The sequence below is a fragment of the Cervus elaphus genome, chromosome 9 (assembly GCF_910594005.1).
Source record: "Cervus elaphus chromosome 9, mCerEla1.1, whole genome shotgun sequence".
NCBI lineage: Eukaryota > Metazoa > Chordata > Mammalia > Artiodactyla > Cervidae > Cervus > Cervus elaphus.
Genome location: NC_057823.1, coordinates 25,357,072 through 25,377,583, shown reverse-complemented (window position 1 = coordinate 25,377,583; position 20,512 = coordinate 25,357,072). Strand labels below are relative to the sequence as shown.

The 20,512-nt window shown below is 37.5% G+C and overlaps 1 protein-coding gene across 3 annotated transcripts in view; it reads right to left on the bottom strand.

Annotated features, from left to right (window-relative positions):
* Nucleotides 1-20,512, bottom strand: part of RAPGEF6 (Rap guanine nucleotide exchange factor 6) — a 226,782-nt gene that overhangs the window by 103,495 nt on the left and 102,775 nt on the right. For all 3 annotated transcript variants that reach the window (XM_043912175.1, XM_043912173.1, XM_043912174.1), the window contains exon 7: nucleotides 3,034-3,165. In XM_043912175.1, coding sequence (XP_043768110.1) covers nucleotides 3,034-3,165 — 132 coding nt within the window. The remainder of the gene's footprint in view (nucleotides 1-3,033; nucleotides 3,166-20,512) is intronic.

Sequence of the window (20,512 nt, the reverse complement as noted above, 5' to 3'; positions counted from 1 at the left end):
AAAGAACTGATGCTTTCAAACTGTGGTGATGAAGAAGACTCTTGAGAGCCCCTTGGACTCCAAGGAGATCAAACCAGTCAATCCTAAAGGAAATCAACCCTGAATATTCACTGGAAGAACTGATGCTGAAGCTCCATTACTTTGGCTACCTGATGCAAAGAGCTGACTCGTTGGAAAAGACCCTGATGCTGGGAAAGACTGAAGGCAAAAGAAGAGGGTGGCAGAGGATGAGACGGTTAGATAGCATCACCGACTCAATGAACATGAATCTGAAAAACTCCAGGAGAGAGTGAAGGACAGGGAAGCCTGGTGTGCTGCAGTCCATGGGGTTGCAAAGAGTTGGACATGACTAAGTGACTGAGAAGCAACTATAATCCCTCTAATCTTCTTCCACAGTTTTATTCAACTTTTATTTTTAACTATATACTCTATGCCTTCCTTAAAAATTTTTAAATGTAGAATAAAGTCCATTGAGAAAAATACAAGAAAAGCTGAAGAAACATACTAAGAACTACCCACAAACCTACCGTCAGAAGAAAAACAGGTACCATTTGGTAACACATCTATTGAATTCATATTTACATTCCATGTATATAAGACAAATATGCATATACTTAAGATTCTGATTTCTTTTCCTTCTGTTTTTATTTTTGTACATTTGCTTAGTTTTAACCTTTATGCTGTTTCTATCTCTTGGCTACTATTCTGTGCTTACCTTCTTTGGCTACACTTTAAAGAGTTTATCTTACATTTTTGTATATCTTACTTTAGTAATATAATAGTTTTCTTCTCTAAAATTTCTGAATTTCTGGTTTACTTCTTGACTTTCATTATTTTGGCTCATCTGTTACTCTCCCTAAGTTATTAAAACTTATTTTCTCTTATTGGTTACTTTCTATGTTTCACAGTACCATCTTTTACCTATGTTTTCATTTATGTGACCTTCTAGAAAATGTTAAACTAAAAGGGCAGAACACAGATTAATGGCTGCCAGCACTGAGGGATCAGGAGAAGGAACTGACTAAAAAGGAGAATACAAAATACTTTTTCAGGTGATAGAAATATTGTATGTCTTCATGTAGGCTATACCACAGAGGGTAAATTTTGCTATTTGTAAATTACATCACAGCATCAATCATATATACAAACACACTGATGCAAGAAGTAGAAGTGATATGACTTAATGGTGAATTATGATGAGCAGGGGATGAGGCCAATACTAACTTTCAGGTTTCTGGAGACATGAAACAGTATCTTCTTCATTGTGTAATGAAGGGACTTCTTGGCTGTGCAGGAAAGTTGGCAAAGGTATCTGTCCACATTTTTTGCTATGTTAAAATGAATCATTTTAAAGGTAGAATGAACTGTGGAAAGTAGACTGAGGAAGGAAAACATACAAAAGGTTGAAGCAGGGCAGCCATACTCATGGTCAGGGTCCTACAGGAGAAGACTCCAACCACACCAGCAGACAGGCTCTAGCCCCAGCCTCAGGTGTGCCATTCTGTAGGTGAACATCCTATAGGTGCTAATGTAAGCACAATTCTTCAGAGGCTCCTCCAAAATTTGCCAGAGATATACAATCCCATTGTGTACAGCCCATCTTTTATTAACAGTTCAGGGTAAAGAACTGGCTTTTCCAAGTGACCTTGAACTTCAGTGTGGTGCACTATCCTTTTGTCCCTTTTCTCATCGAGGGCTCTGCTCCTTGCTCCAAAAAGGGGATCACATCTGGTCAGAGATGGATATACTAGTGAGAAGAGGTATCATCAACACTACATCTCTGCTTTATGGTCTCTCTTTGCAAGGTCCAGACATTCTCACTAATCTTGAGAAAAATCTACAACCACATCCCTTAACTTCATTAACCCAGGGTCAATCTTCCTTAGGGTTCCTTCTCTAGGAAAAACAGAGTCCAGAGAAGCACAACTCTACTCTGACTTTTAGGTATGCAACAATTCTAACTTAATCCACAAGATACGTCTTTTTGGGAGAAGGTGGGAAACACACGCAGCCCAACAACCCCATGAACACAGTTAGTGGCCCCTGAACCATCACACTGTCTTTAACATAACTTTTTAAAAACTCCCTATTCTATCTACAATAAAACATTGAAGAGGGAGAATTCCTTGTTCTACTAATAAAAGGCCAAACAATGGGATGTAGATGGCAAGTCCACAACAATAATCTTTGTAGAGAAGAGACTCACACGAATCAAACACAGAGGCCTTTTTCCATTTTGCACCTGCCTGAAAACTTCCCTTAACAGAGGAATGTAAATTTTCAAAAAACAGCTAAATCCATGTAACTAAACAGAACCACAGTCTAAAATAAAATGTTCTCCTTAGATAGCAATGGTTCTATTTCAAAAGATCAGTACTATACGGTAGCCACTAGTCACACATGGTGCTTGAAATGTGCCTTATATGAACTGAGACATGCTGTATGTCAATATTCTTTGCCTTTTGAAGACTTAGTTTGAAAAAATAAAGTATCGCACTCATAATTCTTAAAAACTGATTACATGTTGAAATAATAATATCCAAATATACTATGCTAAAAATATATATTATTCAAATCAATTTTACTTGTGTCCTTTTAATTTTAAACTGTGGCTAATACAAAATTTAACAGTCTTTACAATACAAAGGCAACTCTAATTTTCTTCATGACTTTACTTATGGAATACTTAAATAATCAACTATCATAAAAATCAGTCTTTTTATGAGTTCAGTTGTCTCAAGAACCATTTTCTAATGAAAGCAAATATATATTATATAGATCCACCTAGGTAGACGAAATTAAGAACACTATATTCACATACTGTTGGACCATATTTACTCAGTCTCAAAAGATAGATCACCTCTTTCATTAGGCTTGTAAATCTGAAATGTAAATAAAGCACATTTTCTCAAAGGCTTTATGTCTGAATTTCATAATCTAATTAAAAGATATATGAATACCTAAGGCATAAGCACACGGTATTTGGCAGAATAAAAAAACATAAGCATAGCATACAAACTCCTAAAACATTACCTGATAGATATCAGATAAACTGCTGCTTCCAGAATCACTGGCGATGCTACAACCAGACTGACTAGAAGACACATGAGTCACCTGTGGATGAGGGTTGTCTGCAATGTGCATCTTGGTAAGATCAGCTGGAAGCTGAAGAAGAAGAAAAATAGTTTAAGATAATTTAAATATGAAACATTAGCATTAGAGAGTTCTTGACACACTGTGTAACTTTTGCAACAAAATTATACGTACATTTCTTTGCAACCTCATTTCTGATCTAAATTCTCCATTTTTACAAAAATCTCAAAAAATGATAAGAACCAAATTAGTCTTACATTAAGCAAGCCTACAATGGAAGCCCACTGATCAGTTTTCAAAAGAGACTACCATAAATAAGGGCATCTTAGAGGGAAAAACTGGCCTTTCCTTTTCCTCAAATAAAAATAATTGGCTGTTGCTACTTAAAGTATAGGAATACTATCCCCTCCCCACCCATAAACACACACACCCCTCACTAATACAAAATGGTTGGAATACCGGAATAAAGTAGCAATATCTTGAATTAAAGTACAGCGTCTAGCATCAAGACTTCAGAAAAGCAAGCGTTCAATATTCCAAAATTTTAGTAAGCCTTTTTTTCATTTAATATTGTATTAGCTTACAGTTGGCCCCTAAAAAAAATTTGTTAGTAATCATAATGATGTAATGAATGTCTATGCTAGGTATATAGCTACAAAGACACAGAAATCAATGCTTCCTCCATCTCATCTTTCATATGATTATGCTTTTATCAGGGATGAAAGTTGTACAATATAATTCACACCATAAAACTTTAAAAAATTTTACAAAATAAATGCTATAGGAGTTGAGACAAGATACAAAGCACTGTGCTCCAAAGCAGTGAGAGTTTTACATTACGATTTGATGACATATTTTCCAAATAATGTCTCTGTAACTTGCTATTCAGGGCCACTGACAGAAATCTACATTTTAGAGCAGGGTTTCTCACTGCATTATTATACAAAAATGTTAAAGAAACACGTGAATGATAGTGGAAGCTAAATATACTCTAAAGAAGAAAATGTCCAAACCTGAATTATATTATCTCAAGAGAAGCTATGGTCAAATACTAACAATAACACACAAAAAAACCACATCACTAACGTCCCTTGCTGGGAGGGTGATACAGATGAACCCGGTCATGCTTTGGATTTGGACCCCAGGCAGTATTTGTTGCTGTTGTTTACTCGCAAAGTCGTGTTCAACTTTTCTGTGATCCCATGGACTGTAGCTGGCCAGGATTCACTGTCCATGGGACTTCCCAGAATACTGGGGTGGGTTCTCCAGGAGGGTCTTCCAGAACCAGGGATCAAATCTGAGTCTCCTGCACTGGCAGGCAGATTCTCTACCACTGCATCACTCGGAAAGTATATTATACCCTATTTGGAATCAAGACTGCTAGGAGAAATATCATCAATCTCAGATATGCAGATGACACGACCCTTATGGCAGAAAGTGAAGAGGAATTAAAGAGCCTCCTGATGAGGGTCAAAGAGGAGACTGAAAAAGTTGGCTTAAAATTAAACATTCAAAAAACTAAGATCATGGAATCTGGTTCCATCACTTCATGGCAAATGGATGGGAAAAAAAATGGAAACAGTAATATTTTTTTATTGGGCTTTATTTTCTTGGGCTCCCTGCTATTCATGACTACAATCACAAAATTAAAAGACATTTGTTTGCTCCTTGGAAGAAAAGCTATGACAAACCTAGACAGCATATTAAAAAGTAGACATCTCTTTGCTGACAAAGGTCCATATACTCAAAAGCTATGGTTTTCCCAGCAGTCATGTATGAATATGAGAGTTGGACCATAAAGAAGGCTGCATGCCAAAGAAGTGATGCTTTCAAACTCTAGTGCTGGAGATTTCTTTAGAGTCTCTTGAACTGCAAGGAGATCAAACCAGTCAATCTCAAAGAAAATCAACCCTGAATATTCATTAGAAGGACTGATGCTGAAACTGAAGCTCCAATCCTTTGGCCACCTGATGTGAAGAGCCGACTTACTGGAAAAGACCCCAATGCTGGGAAAGATTGAGGGCAAGAGAAGGGGGCAGCAAAGAATGAGACAGTTAGACAGCACCACCGATTCAATGAACACGGGTCTGAGCAAGTTACAGGAGCTAGTGAAGGACAGGGAAGGCTGGTGTGCTTTAGTCCACGGGGTTGCAAAGAGTTGGACATGACTTAGTGACTGTACAACAACAACAAAATAAGTGTGATCGTAAAGTAAACTGATGGTCAATTTAAAAACATCTCAATCCCTGATTTTGGATTAAAGTTACATAGGATTAATAGTGCTTCCAGTCAGCTACTGAAAGCAAACACCAAACTTCACCGTAGGAAAAAAATCATCCTGGGCATCAAGATAACAGGACAGCCTGGTGGCTCAGCTCCTCCAATGCAGGAGGTACTGGTTTCATCCTTGGGTTGGGAGATCCCCTAGAGAAGGAGAAGGCAACCCACTCCAGTATTGTCTAGAAAACCCTATGGGCAGAGGAGCCTGGTGGGTTACAGACCATGGAGTTGCACAAGAGTAGGACACAACTTAACAACTAAACAATAGGCCTCAGATTACTTAAAAAAAATTTATGCACAATATCCATTGCTCAAATAAAACCAGGCACATTAGGAGACAAGATGGCATTCATGCAAACTAAGAGAAGTAATAAAACCTAGAAACCCATGAAGAGAAAACTTTCAAATAATGGAGTTATCAGATACAAATTCTAAAACAACTGTATTTAATAACATATACCAGGGGTAGATGGTAAAAGCATCTGCTTGCAATGTGGGAGACCTGGGTTTGATCCCTGGGTCAGGAAGATGCCCTGGAGATGGAAATAGCAAACCCAGGCGGTTTTCCAGTACTCTTGCCTGGAAAATTCCATGGATGGAGGAGCCTCATAGGCTACTGTCCCTGGGGGTTGCAAAGAGTGGGACATGACTAAGCGACTTCACTTTCACCTTCACCAGGGGTTGGCAAACATTGTCTTCAGAGGACTTAAGAGTATACATTTTAGGTTTCTGTAGGCCACATAACATCTCTGTGGCATTATTTCTTCTGACATTTTTTTTAAAAGAACAACTCAGCAAAATAAAATTCCAATTTACTGTTGGATGACATTGTTTCATACACACATCAAACAGGCCAAAAAAATAGAAAGCAACTTCAGAGACAAAAAAAAAAAAAAAAAGAACCCGTTTATCTTTGGCCTTTCTAGCCATCTCAGACAAATCAACTACTTATTGTACAGCTAAGTACATACACAAAATGCTCAGAATAAGATTGTTTTGTTGTTGCTGTTTTTGCTTTTTTCACAAGATTTTTTTCTCCTCTGAGATCATAATGAACATGATGGCACCACAAGTGAAGTCAGAGGTAGGACAGAGACTGCTCCTAAGGCTGGTTTGGTCATCTGGGGTCATTAAAAATGACTCACTCCTAACAACATGTACAAAAATATAAAATGTAAATAAAAACACAAATTTTCCTTTAAAAAGTACTTTAAGAAGAAAAGCAGGGCCTTGGAAATTTTGGTTCTTTTTTTCCTTCCCTGCTACAAATTCATGTTACGGTTTTGGCTGGGTGGTAGAGAATGTGTCATCTTCAGGAGGTGCTGCCATGGTGGGTGCGCAGGCCTGCAGGAAGCTACTCGAAGATGACCATGTTTAGACGGAGACGGGAAGTGCAGGGTGAACAGGTAGGTCATGGTGGCCTTTTTGTTTCTTTAAACGTTTTTTTTTTTTTTAAATGTGGACGATTTTAAATTTTTTTAAAATTGAATTTGTTACAATGTTGCTTCTGTTGTTTATGTTTCAGGTTTCTGCCCTGTGGCATGTGGGATCTTAGCCCCCCAACCAGGGATTGAACCCATACCCCCTGCATTGGAATGGGGAGTCTTAATAACTGGACCATGAGGGAAGTCCCATGGGTAAGTTTAACTTTTCCTTTTTTTGTGTGTGTGCTGTCCAGTCATCCTCATCGGTCTTCTTGGTGTCAACACCATCCTCCTCATCATCTTCAGTTGCCCCTTTGACCGTAGCTGCTTCAGCCTCCTCACCTTCATCTCCTTCCTCTTCCTCACCGTCACCTTGCTCCTCCTGCTCTCCCCTCCACACCTTCTTCCTCTTTTTCATTTACCTCTTTGTCAGCCTCCTGCTCCCCACTTTGCTCATTAGCAGGTGCCTCCCCCCCCCCATTCTCTGCCTCCTCCACAGCTCCCCTCTTCTGAGTCCCTGGTGTTAACGCTAAAGCTGCAGTCCACAGCCACAGCTGACATGATGGGGCAGGATAGTGATCCTATGCAGTGCTTTAAGAGGAAAGAAAGCGAGAGTCCGAGGAGGCTTTCCAGAAAGCTGCTGGAGGCCAAGGCAGAGGTGGCTAAAGCACATGGGAAATCACACAAGGGAACACAATGCAAAGATGGCTTTTCAAAGCAGCCAATGGGACGACATATTTTTTTTAAACAATCTTTTTTTTTTAAACTTGGCTGTGCCATGCAGCATGTGGGATCTTAGTTCCCTCACCAGGAATTGAATTTGTGATCCCTGAATTGGAAGAGAGGAGTCTTAATCACTGGACCACCAGGGAAGTTTCATAAACAACCTTTTAAAAACGTAAAAATTGGGCTTCCCTGATGGTCAGTGTTCGGGAGTCTGCCTGCTCGTGCAGCACACATAGGGTCAATCCCTGGTCCGGGAAGATCCCACATGCTGAGAGGCAGTTAAGCCCATGTGCCACAACTACTGAGCCCATGCACAGGAACTACTGGGCCTGTGTGCCTAGAACCCATGCTCTGCAATCTGAGAAGCCACTGCAATGAGAAGCCACTGCACTGCAACGAAGAGCAGACCCCATTCAGGGCAACTACAGAAATCCCATACACAGCAACAAAGAACTAGCAGAGCCACTGATTAATTAATTAATTAATTTAGATGGCCACTGTCCTTTAAAAACATAAAACTAAATAAAAATGTAAAAGTCATTCTTAGCTCAAAAGTAATTAACAGCTAACTGGCAATATCTGGCCTAGTTTAGCAATCGGGACATACATAAAGAAACACAGGTCTAAGAACTTTATCGAAGAAAGAAAAACTAACAAAGAATGAAATGAAAGTTCTAGAATTGAGAAGTACATTATGTAAAATTTAAAAGTCAACAGATAGATTCAGTAATAAATCTGACAGAGCTAAGAAAAAGAAAAGAAAAGAAAGATTGGTCTCAAAAAATGTCCAGTAAGAGACACGAAAAGTAAAAAGAATGAAGTTAGGAAAGAAGGGGCAAGAGCCACAGGAGATACAGTGACAAAGTAGCATCAGAATGAGCAGAGTCACAGAAACAGAAGAATACTTAATGCATAGAAATGATGGCTGATCAATTTGCAAACAAAAGATACAAAGTCATGGATCAAGTAGCTTTAAAAATTACCAGTAACATACATAAAAGCCAAATCATACTTACATACACCAAGGTAAAAGTGTTGGCGAAGGGGGGGGGGGGGGGGGAGTCAGAGAAGAAGTCTTAACGTAGTCTACAAAAAAGAGATTACTTTGACAAGAACAAAATTAAACTGACAGCTGACTTACTCAACAATTTGGAAGCCAGACAGTGGAGTGTTATCTTCAAGAGCTAGAATTCTACACCCAGTAAAAACAGTTCTCAAGATGAACAAGATAGTAATTTTCAGAGAAACAAAAATGAAGAGAAATACTCCCACAGTATACCTACAATGAAGAAAATCCACTAGGAGACAGAAAATGATTCTAAAGGAAAACTTCTAGATGAAGGAAAGAAGGAAAACCAATGAAAATTGGAAATGTGTGGGTAAATCAACATGAATATCGATTATATGAAATAGCAACACAAACCAAAAGAAAGTTTATGTAGTTTTATTAATGTCAGATAAAGTAGTCTTTGACACAAAAGCATTAACATAAACAAAAGAGGACATTTCATAATGATAGAAAGTTTGACACTAAATAGATATGCACCTATTGAGTAATACAGCCTCAAACTGTATTAGGTAAAATAATGATAATAAAAGGAGAACTACATGAATCTACAATTATGCCATAAAAACTTTATCACAGATCTTTCAGTAACAGAATAAGTGAATAAAAAACTAAGTAAAGATACAGAAGATATGAACATGAGAAACAAACAAAGTGTATATGCATAAAATGCTGCAAGCAAAAACTACATATTTTCTTTTAGGATTCATACATAAACATTCATAAAAATTGACAATACGGCAGGCCCCAACATAATTCAGAAGGTTAAAATTACAGAGCCTATCCCATGATTATAGAGCAAGTAAGGCAAAATAATAAAACAATAACTAGAAAATTATTATGCACTGGGAAAGTATAAAACACACCTCTAAATAGCCCACCTTTGACTGTGTGATTCACAACAAACTGTGGAAAATCCTGAAAGAGATGGGAATACCAAACCACCTGACCGGCCTCTTGAGAAACCTGTATGCAGGTCAGGAAGCAACAGTTAGAACTGGACATGGAACAACAGACTGGTTCCAAATTGGGAAAGGAGTACATCAAGGCTGTATATTGTCACCCTGCTTATTTAATTTATATGCAGAGTACATCATAAGAAACGCTGGGCTGGAGGAAGCACAAGCTGGAATCAAGATTGCCAGGAGAAATATCAATAACCTCAGGTATGCAGATGACACCACCCTTCGCAGAAAGCGAAGAAGAACTAAAGAGCCTCCTGATGCAGAAAGCGAAGAAGAACTAAAGAGCCTCTTGATGAAAGTGAAAGAAGAGAGTGAAAAAGTTGGCTTAAAGTTCAACATTCAGAAAACTATGATCATGGCATCTGGTCCCATCACTTTACGGCAAATAGATGGGGAAACAGTGATAGACTTTATTTTTGGGGGCTCCAAACAAAATCACTGCAGATGCTAACTGCAGCCATGAAATTAAAAGATGCTTACTCCTTGGAAGAAGAGTTATGACCAACCGAGACAGCATATTAAAAAGCAGAGACATTACTTTGCCAACAAAGGTCCGTCTAGTCAAGGCTATGGTTCTTCCAGTAGTCTATAGTTGTTCCACATCTCATGGATGTGAGAGTTGGACTATAAAGAAAGCTGAGCGCCGAGGAACTGATGCTTTTGAACTGTGAAGACTCTTGAGTCCCTTGGACTGCAAGGAGATCCAACCAGTCCATCCTGAAGGCAATCAATGCTGAATATTCACTGGAAGGACTGATGCTGAAGCTGAAACTCCAATACTTTGGCCACCTCATGCGAAAAACTGACTCGTTTGAAAAGACCCTGACGCTGGGAAAGATTGAAGGCGGGAGGAGAAGGGGACGACAGAGGATGAGATGGCTGGAAGGGCATCATCGACTCAATGGACATGAGTTCGAGTAAACTCTGGGAGTTGGTGGTGGACAGGGAGGCCTGGCCTGCTGCAGTCCATGGGTCACAAAGAGTCGGACACGACTGAGTGACTGAACTGAATACTGAAATAGCCCACAGGTAACAAAGTCACATTGGAAACCAGAAAATATTTAAACAGAATAAAAATTAAAATGCCATATATCAAAACTCCTTGGAATATTCAAAACTTGCAGAATAAGCTACAAGTTATTAATGATGAGAACTAAAAAAAAGAGCTGCCAATAACTGGTTTCAATAATACAGAAGATAGTATATTTAAGCTCAAAGATCTTTCTCTACTTAGTTTCTACTCTTTAGATACAAAGAAAAAAATCTCATCTAGTCATGAAATAGATAAAAAGGCAAAGACTGAACATATTAATAGTTTTAAAACAACAATTGACTAGTTGGGGTTTTGGGATAAGAAGATAGAATTCTATATTCCAAGATTCCTACAGAGGTAAGACCGAGGAGGAGGTCATCCATAAAAATAACACACTGAACCAAAGCCACAAGAGCATGTCTACAAACTAGCTTGGTAATGATGCTTATAATGTACTGAGTAACTGTCATCCTTACTAGAGCCTAAACTTCAAGCATTATTATTATCATCCCTACCTTTCTGATGAGGAGGAATTGAGGCAATTAGATTAAGTGACTTGCCCTAGATCACACACTCAGGAAAGCTGTGGAGCTGGAATTCAAATCCAAGTTTGTCTGATTTTAGTACTCTCCGCTATTCTCTACTTTATGCCAGAACTCTGCTGGTAACATAAAGATGAAAACAGACGAGTCTTACCTTCAAGGAGCTCAGTCTAATGGTGGAGAGAACAAACAGAGTTATATGCTTTCTAATTCATGAAGAAAATGCAGATCTTCATATAGGAATCCCCTTAATCTCACTACCCGATAGGAATAATGATGATGAGTGAGTAAAGCTAACATTTGAGTGTTCATTATATTTACCAAATATGTAAACTATAGCAATTATATCCTTCTACATGCTTTTTACCGATCATCTAATCTGAGTAAAGAAGTGAAAGTGAAAGTTAGTCGTTCAGTTGTGTCTGACTCTTTGTGACCCCATGGACTAAAGCCCACCAGGCTCCTCTGTCCACGGGATTTCCCAGGCAAGAATACTGGAGTTGGGGAGTGGGTTGCCATTTCCTTCTCCAAGGGATCTTCCTGAACCAGGGATTGAACCCGGGTCTCCTGCTTTGCAGGCGACTGTTTACTAACTGTGCCACCAGTAAGGGTTACTGCAAATTCAAGCACAGTGAGTAAAACAAGAATGATAAATGTGATAAATGAATAAATGTGAAAAATGAAGGCTGTAGTAATGCTTATAAAGGCTAGGGTTGCCCATGTAAATGTTATTATTTTACCCAATTTACAGATTAAGAAACCAACACCCAGAGAAGTTTATAAAGGTTGCCCATCATCACATAGCTAGGAAGCAGGAGTATTAAAATCTGAAACTGAGGCTGCCTGACTATAAATCTGTTGCTCTTTCTGATGAAGTTGTTTCCTGATATTAAGTTGGAAGTTCATGACACCCAGAACTTACTATTTTCTTTATAAAAAAGAAAACAGAAAGGAAAGTTTTCTTCCCATAGGAATTCTTGATTTCTTAAATCTTCTCCACTGTCTTTCAGCTCATCTGCCCTTTTTCCTTTCCTGACTGCAGCTAGGACTTAATAGCTGACTTTTCATCAGCAACCTCAATTCACTTACCCCATCATCTTCCAGCCTACCACGTCTGGCAAAATTTCCTATTTTTCCACACACATTTTCTATACCTGAGCTTCTGAGCTCTGTTGGAGCTCACTAATCCATGAAGACTAGTGTCAAAGTTTTGTTTGAAGGTTGAGAAGGCAGCTTAGCTAATGGCTTAAATACAGACCCATATTATGAAAGTACACAGTTTGTTGAAGGGAAATGCTTATTTACATGAAAAGGGAAAGAGATGTATTAAGAAGAGGCTAAGGGGCAGAACATAATAAAAAATGTCAAGCTACGCATTTTGAAATTAATTTCAAACAGAGAACTACTGCAATTTCTGTGAAAGGCAGCGATGTAAGATCTACATAGTATGCCTCGGACAGGCTTAACTCAGCAACATGTACTATTCTGCTAACTCAAAGTACCCTGTAGATCCAAGTAATTCTTTGGGCAATTGTTTCACATGCAGAGACTCAGACATCCAGGCTGCTTTGGTTTCCTGGCTCTGCCATCTTAACATGGGGTCACTTAAGTAATCAAAACAGAAGGAAAAAAAAACCTGTAAAAGACTCAACACTGCCAGAAATCAGGGAAATAAAAATTAATACAAATAACCTTTTCCCCCATCAGAATGGCAGAAAGAAAATTTGACACTACAAAATATGGGCAAGATAATGGAGGAAAACAATATTCTTATAAATTGCCAGTGGGAGCTGTGAACTGATACAGCTACTCTGGAGAGTCATTTGGGGAGTAGCCACTTTGAGGGAGCAAATGTAAGGAAATGGGCTCATTACATTTAAAAACATATAAATCTTATTCCTCAACAACTCCTCTTTGGGTACCTACTCTAAAGCAGCATACATGCGTCTAAGAGGGAATGTACCAAGACATTCGTTAAAACGTCTGTAATAGTTCAAAGAAAAAGATAAGTATCACAGGAAGAACAGCTAAATTACTATACAGCTCATTATGGAATACAAAGCAATAGTTCAAGGTATAAAACAGATCTATATGTTCAAACCTGGATAGTTCTAGATTGAAAAACCAAGATTTATGATAAATGTAGACAATATGACTCGTTTTTAAAAAAATATAAACACAGTATCATGTATTTTCTGGATATAAAACTTATCTAGGTTTAGGGGGAAAGATCTGGAGGAAAGTATGCTAGATAACCAACAGGAGCACTCTATAGTGAGGGTGGAAGATTGGGGCTGGTGGTCTAAAAGGAATTTTGGTTTTATTTGCAAAATCTAGCTGAGATGTTATACTTCCCTATGGAGAAAAAACTGCCTTATTACTTCTAAAAATAAACCATTTGAAAAATTTCAGAACTGAAAACAAATATATACACGTGAGTACAATAATTTCCCACCTTCCCATTTAAAAGTGTCCACAAAAACTGGAATGTGCTGAAATTCTGTAACCCTTAGCAACTAGGAGTTGCTATACATACAGTATACATTCTGACTTTTTATAAATGTTGAAATATTAAGATCCAAAGATGAGTTTTTATCAGAATGTCTTATGAGAACATGACAAATACTGATATACTTTATTGAAAGTAGAGCCAGAATGAACATTTAACTTAAAAGCACTGGAAACAAAATAGAAAGTGATATAAAATTAGATTTACAACACAAACTCCCAACATAAGGACCTGAATGTGAAGCTGAGAAATGAAGTGAAATAACCCTACGTTTTCACTTCACTTCACTGCTTTGAATGCAGCACTCACTCTATATATTCCTATTATATATCACATGTATAAACATTAACATATTGTTATACGTTTATATTTCACTTTTACTACTTAATGAAAGCCTACCATAGTGATGCCTACCCCACATATATCACATGCTCATTGAGTATCTGTAGAACAACTGAGTGAATATTTGACTTCTAAACACTGTCAGATGGTTTCCATGGATATCTGAATAGATAAAGTCTTAGTACATACATATTCAGTATTTCAGGGTGAGTAGCATTTCCTAAACTGTGTACTGAGTTTTCTGGATCTGTTGGGGAGGTGGGGGAAGAGGAGGGTTTGATGGCTGAATAAATCAGCAAATAATGGTATGCTATATACCCCCTTAGCTCTTTACAGCTTCTTTACAGCAAGCATGAGTGTATTTATGGAGGGTCAAAAAGTCCATTACTTTGCCAACAAAGGTCCATCTAGTCAAAGCTATGGTTTTTCCAGTAGTCATGAATGGATGTGAGAGTTGGACTATAAAGAAAGCTGAGGGCCAAAGAACTGATGTTTTTGAACTGTGGTGTTGGAGAAGACTCTTGAGAGTCCCTTGGATTGCAAGGATTTCCAACTAGTCCATCCTAAAGGAAATCAGTCCTGAATATTCACTGAAACTCTAAGCTGAAACTCTAATACTTTGGCCACCTGATGCAAAAAACTGACTCATCTGAAAAGACCCTGATGCTGGGAAAGATTGAAGGTGGGAGGAGAAGGGGACGAAAGAGGATGAGATGGTTAGATGGCATCAACGACTCGACGGACAGGAGTTTGAGCAAGCTTTGGGAGTTGGTGATGGACAGGGAGGCCTGGCACGCTGCAGTCCATGGGGTCGCAAAGAGATGGACGCAACTGAGTGACTGAACTGAAAGAAGTCTGACAAAGGAGAAATTTGTTTCACCCAGCATTTTCAAAACTTCTTTCCCCCCAATATTCATCTTATCAACATTCTGTCAATATATGAAATCATGCTATGGGCCAATACCATCCATCTATCCAAGAAACATTTATAGGGCAATTAGTTTGGAGAGCAGTGGCAGAGACCTACTCGATCCTAAACTGGCATGAGTGCAGACATAAGTATAGCATAATATTACACAAATGAACACATCACATATATACACATATATCTGTATCTATACTTGCCAAAACTCAGGGGTACCTGGCACGTATTACACAAATGTTCAAGACTGTCGTAAATATATTAAAACTTGGTCTTCAGGAATAACCTGCCACAGCTAAGAATGATAGTAGGGAAAATGTACCCTTTAACAAACTGCTATCTGAAACGTTTTGCCCCTTATAATCCATACCCAAGTTATTTCATTTAGGAGAAGGCATTCAAAGGACTTTATTAAGTACAAAATAATATTTACTATTAACTCTAAAAATAATGTTTAAAAACTATACAATTCCCCAACAGAATATCATTCCTCAAAAGTCACTATCAAATTCCAAACTGCATTGTTATTACTTTCTTTTTAAAGTGTAGCTACATGTTAAGAGGAACTGTGCCTATCCAGAAATCACTTATCCATTAACTTTAAAACTATCAAAGAACAAAGATGATTTGTGGGCACATTGCGAAGACTTGTGCTACTCACAGTAAGACATTCAGAACCACACACTCGTTTACTGCATATATAAATTTCTAACAAGCTTGATGGTCTAATTTCCTAATTACTCAATAAACAGCACTTTGTGTATATCTAATGCTAGTCATGGGCTTCCCTCATGGCTCAGACAGTAAAGCATCTGCCTGCAATGCAGGCGACCAGGGTTCGATCCCTGGGTTGGGAAGATCCCCTGGAGAAAGAAACAGCAACCCACTCCAGTATTCTTGCCTCGAGGATCCCATGGATAGAGGAGCCTGGTAGGTTACAGTCCATGGGGTCACAAAGAGTCAGACACGACTGAGCTACTTCACTTCAATGCTAGTCACAACATTAGTTGATATCATGGGTTTGGGGAGACTTTCAAGTTCAGTTCAGTTCAGTCACTCAGTCGTGTCCGACTCTTCGCAACCCCATGAATCACAGCACGCCAGGCCTCCCTGTCCATCACCAACTCCCGGAGTTTACTCAAACTCATGTCCACCGAGTCGGTGATGCCATCTAGCCATCTCATCCTCTGTCGTAAAAAACAATTAAAATACTAAAATAACAAATGCAACTTAGAAAGAAAGACCTCACTCTCACTGAAGGTAAAGAGTGGATTAAATGTACTAAAGAGTCCTGACAAAGACCCAGGATCACAATGTTCAACGTGGTAGCCCTAGTCAAACAGGGCTAAGTGAAGTGTGACTAGTCAAACTGAGACATGCTCTAAGTATAAAATGCAAATTTGGATTTACTAAAAACAAACAAAGTAAAATCTCATTAATAATTACTTTATTACATATTTAAAAAACTCAACTGGACATATTATTACATTAATTTCACCTTAAAGCTATTTTAGAAAATAAGGCAACCAGAAGGTTTAAAATTACATATGTAATCCACATTAGGCCAGGAAACAGTACGCAAACCAGTATGGCTCAGGTAGAGATGTATACTACAGGAGCATACAAGAGATGAAGGTCCAGACATAGCATTTTGGGATGCTTAGATTCCTTGTACTAGAAAAGAGCTATTGTAGAGTGTTAAGCTAAAAAATGACAAGAAGAAATATACCTTTAGAACACATTACTCTGGAAGCATAGAATATAAAATGGAAGAAAATCATAGATATAGAAGACAAGAAAATTAGTCAAGGCACAAGAAGATGGAAGCTTTACAGAGTTAAAAAGTAAGACACCAGAATTATACAGTACTAGACGAGAGTATCAAGTGTCAGCTGACAGTGAGACAGAGTTAAAAACAGATCCTAAGGTCCCCAAAGCAGTCTGGAGCCTGTTTTACAGAAACAGTCTAAACTTCTCAAAAGCCCTGAAGGAAACAGCTATAACTAATCATAGCAGACTAGGGTATATACAGCAGCACTGTGCCTGAGGCATGTAAAATTGCATTTCTAATGCATTATTTTTACTGAAACATGAGGATGGGGGTGTCACTGTTAAGTAATTCAATAAATATTAGTTTTTCAAATTTGAGACACATTTCTCCCCACTTTTTAACATTTTTAAAACCACAGAATTTAATCAATATTTGCACTTAACAGTGGGTTTGTTTAAAGGGTAAATAGAATTTTTGTGAAGATAGGAAATCGTTTTAAGGGTACCTGGCAAGTTTACGGAGACACAAGGAAACTGACGTTGGAATGAACAAAGAGGAGTGTAGGGGAAGATGAAGGGAAGAAGAGATCACATGTTGTCTGGCAAGTCATGGTTGATTTCTACTCAAAAGAAAGAGTGTCAAGGAGGAGGAAGTCATCACTTGTTCAAATGCTGCAGATAGGTAAAATAAGAGAAGGGTCAAGAAACAACCTATAGGAAAAAAAAAGAAAGAAACCACCTATAGATTTAGACTGCAGGAGCACCTAAAGAAAGGAGATGGAAGCCAAGGTAGTAATGCCTCATTTGTCCAGTAGTCAGTCACCTAGGGCAAGCAACCGTAACAGACCAGATGGTGAACTCTCAACTAAGAATCAATCAAGAAAGGTAACCTCAAGAAAGAAAAACAAAAAAACTCAACTATGAGAAAAATTTAAACCTGAAGAAAGAGCTAGTAGACAATCAGGAAAAAAGAATAGCATCCATAAAATGAAAACAAGTTACTAAACAAAGGTGGTTATAACGAAGCATCACTAAGAGATTTCAGAAATAACACAATTATTAAAGTTAGAAACTTAAAAAATACACAGCAGGACAGAAACTGGTCACAAGTAGAAGATAAGTTAATGAGCTAGAATATCAAACTAGGAACACACAGAATGAGAAAAAATATGAAACAAACGTTGAGAGACATTATAGACAGTCCAGAGTTCCAACATATGTCATAGAGTGACAAGAGGAAAAAAAAGTTGCTGCTTTCAAAAAATAACATATTTCCCACAACTGAAGACAAATGGGAATCTTCGGCATGAGAGAGACTTCCAAATGTCAAGAAGGAAAAAGAAAACAAAAACTTAGATAATCCATAATAAAACTTATGGCATCAAGGATAAAAAATAAAAACAAAGCAAAACACAGCTAGCAACCAACAAGAAGAAAAGCAGATTACTTAACACAGGAACAAGAATTACAAAGACCCCAGACTTCTCATCTCTAGTACTGGATGCCAGAAGACAGTGCGTTAACTTTTTCAAAGTGCTAAAGGGAAAAGACTCTAGATTTATTATTTCACACACAAATAAGCAACTATTTGAAGGGTAAATATAAAGGATGACATTTGAACATTACTGCTAAAACTATTGACTGATCAAGAAAATGAATCAATTCAGAAGTAATGAATCTGAGTGGTAGAATGGGCAAAATACACGAATTAATGAGTAAAATGTATCAGAAAACCAAAAGCAACAAGCATGAAAAATTAATCACGAGTTTAATTAATCAACAATCCAGAGTTAACAGTGAAATGAGGGTTGGGGACAGGGGTAGGAGACATGTACGTTATCATAAATACTTAATTTACTCAGTAATTACAGTAACAATCACAAAATCCAGCTCAGATAATATCTGCTGTCATTTAATGAAACCTTAGAATCTAATGTTTAAAATTCTCTTTGGGTCTTCTATACTTGTTCAATCTTAAATCAAATGTGGATTATCGGTATCTCAAAAGGCTATTTTTGGTTAGTATTCTAAAGAATAACCCCTATATCTCATTCTTTTGTTTGAATCTTTTTCACCTGGTTTCCTCCATTTCCTTCCTATGTGTCATTTTAAACCTCAGTGCCAAGTAGCAGCAATGCATGGGCCCCACAGGTGGCATCTACACTGAAAAGATCATCCATGCCTTACCAGATAATAGTACAAATGAAGTGTGAACCTAGGCATCTTTCTATTCTTTACATTTCAATCAGCTGTTTGCCAAATGAACAGTGAGTTTAAATGTCCTTCCAGAAGCTGCCTTTAAGAGAGATCCAATGAACTATCTTTCAGATGAAACAGTACACCATGATGCTATCATAGTATTTCTTCCTTAGTCACCATCAGTAGGACAACCTTTAAACAAAGACATGATCTCAGATCATCCTGAGAGACGCTTCCATTGTGTCTGTCTCTATCCAACAGAATCATAAAGCAATCTTAACATAGTTACTGTTAGAATTAAAGTGTTTTCTGAAACACTTGGTTTTATACAAAACTAAAAATTTAGATTTTACTGTTTTTGTTTTGAAATTTATATAACAGGAAAGATAACTTGAGTGGCATCAAACTCCAGATCTATATTAATAACCACTGTGAACAATACAATTTATTAAATTGCAGTGTATACTTTCCTAAAACCTAGCAAATCCTGCTGTGTAGCAATTTTACTTTTTTGTGAGTTAACATGCTTGCTTTAAAATGACAAGTATAATAGACAATCCTGAGCAATTCCAAACTACTAATGGCTCATTTACTACTATTTTGAAAATAATTAAGATCATTATTAAAAGATTTTCATATAATTACTCTTCATAATGAGTATTCTTCACACCATTTGGTTGCATATCAATTATTATCCAGTGTTTGTAAAATAATACAATTCAACAATTTATTTGATAGTACCATATTACTGGAAAATGTTGCATAACACAGACTAAAGATTAGATTAACATAGCTAAATACATCAACCCTTGAAGGAAATGAGGAAATACAATATATTCAAGTTAGAGTATGATCACAGAGATGTATAGAAATAGGCATAAACAAATGATCATTCAGTCTGAAACAGTATACTTCAAATGCACTACACATTTTGAGTCTACAGATTAAGAAAGTATTTTCGAATCCTCTTAAAGGTACATGAGAATATTTAAGAGATTCTTATAAACTGAAAAACAAAAATGGCCACGAGAGTGAGTTTTTAAAACTGCTCTGCAGTTCTTAAAGTTTAGAATATGTAACAGTATAATACAGCTCATTTAAAATTCAAAATAGACAGAATTTAAATGTAACAGTGAGATTATATCACTCTCAAAGAAAATAATAATTACTTACTTTGGAGGCCCATGGCTGAAGACAATTGGCATAACAGCGAACAAGAAAAGCCATTTCCTGAGCTGCAAAGGATAGTTTCCTTTTCAAACCAGAGCCACACCGACGAGTATGCTGACAAAATTCTGTTAAGTTTCTTTTTTATAAATCATACACTATTTGCAGTGTAAATTGCAGTGTAAAGACAGCTTCTCCAAATCCCTTTCAAACTGAAATCAGGAGCTTTCAGTAGCTTAGGACTGAGCTTCTAAATTACTGGAGCAGTTTTCATCAAAATGTTCACTTTTAACAAGCAAGTCAGGATATATCAAGATGCTTGTATTTCTGGCTCAGAACATAGAGCCATACACATGCTTCCTCAGGCACCTGGCAGAGCCACGCACAGTGGTAACACAACAGTTAATACTGTATCAATCAAAGCAAATAAGGCAACATGCACCAAGCTGTGTTGCTAGATTCTGAGAAATCTTT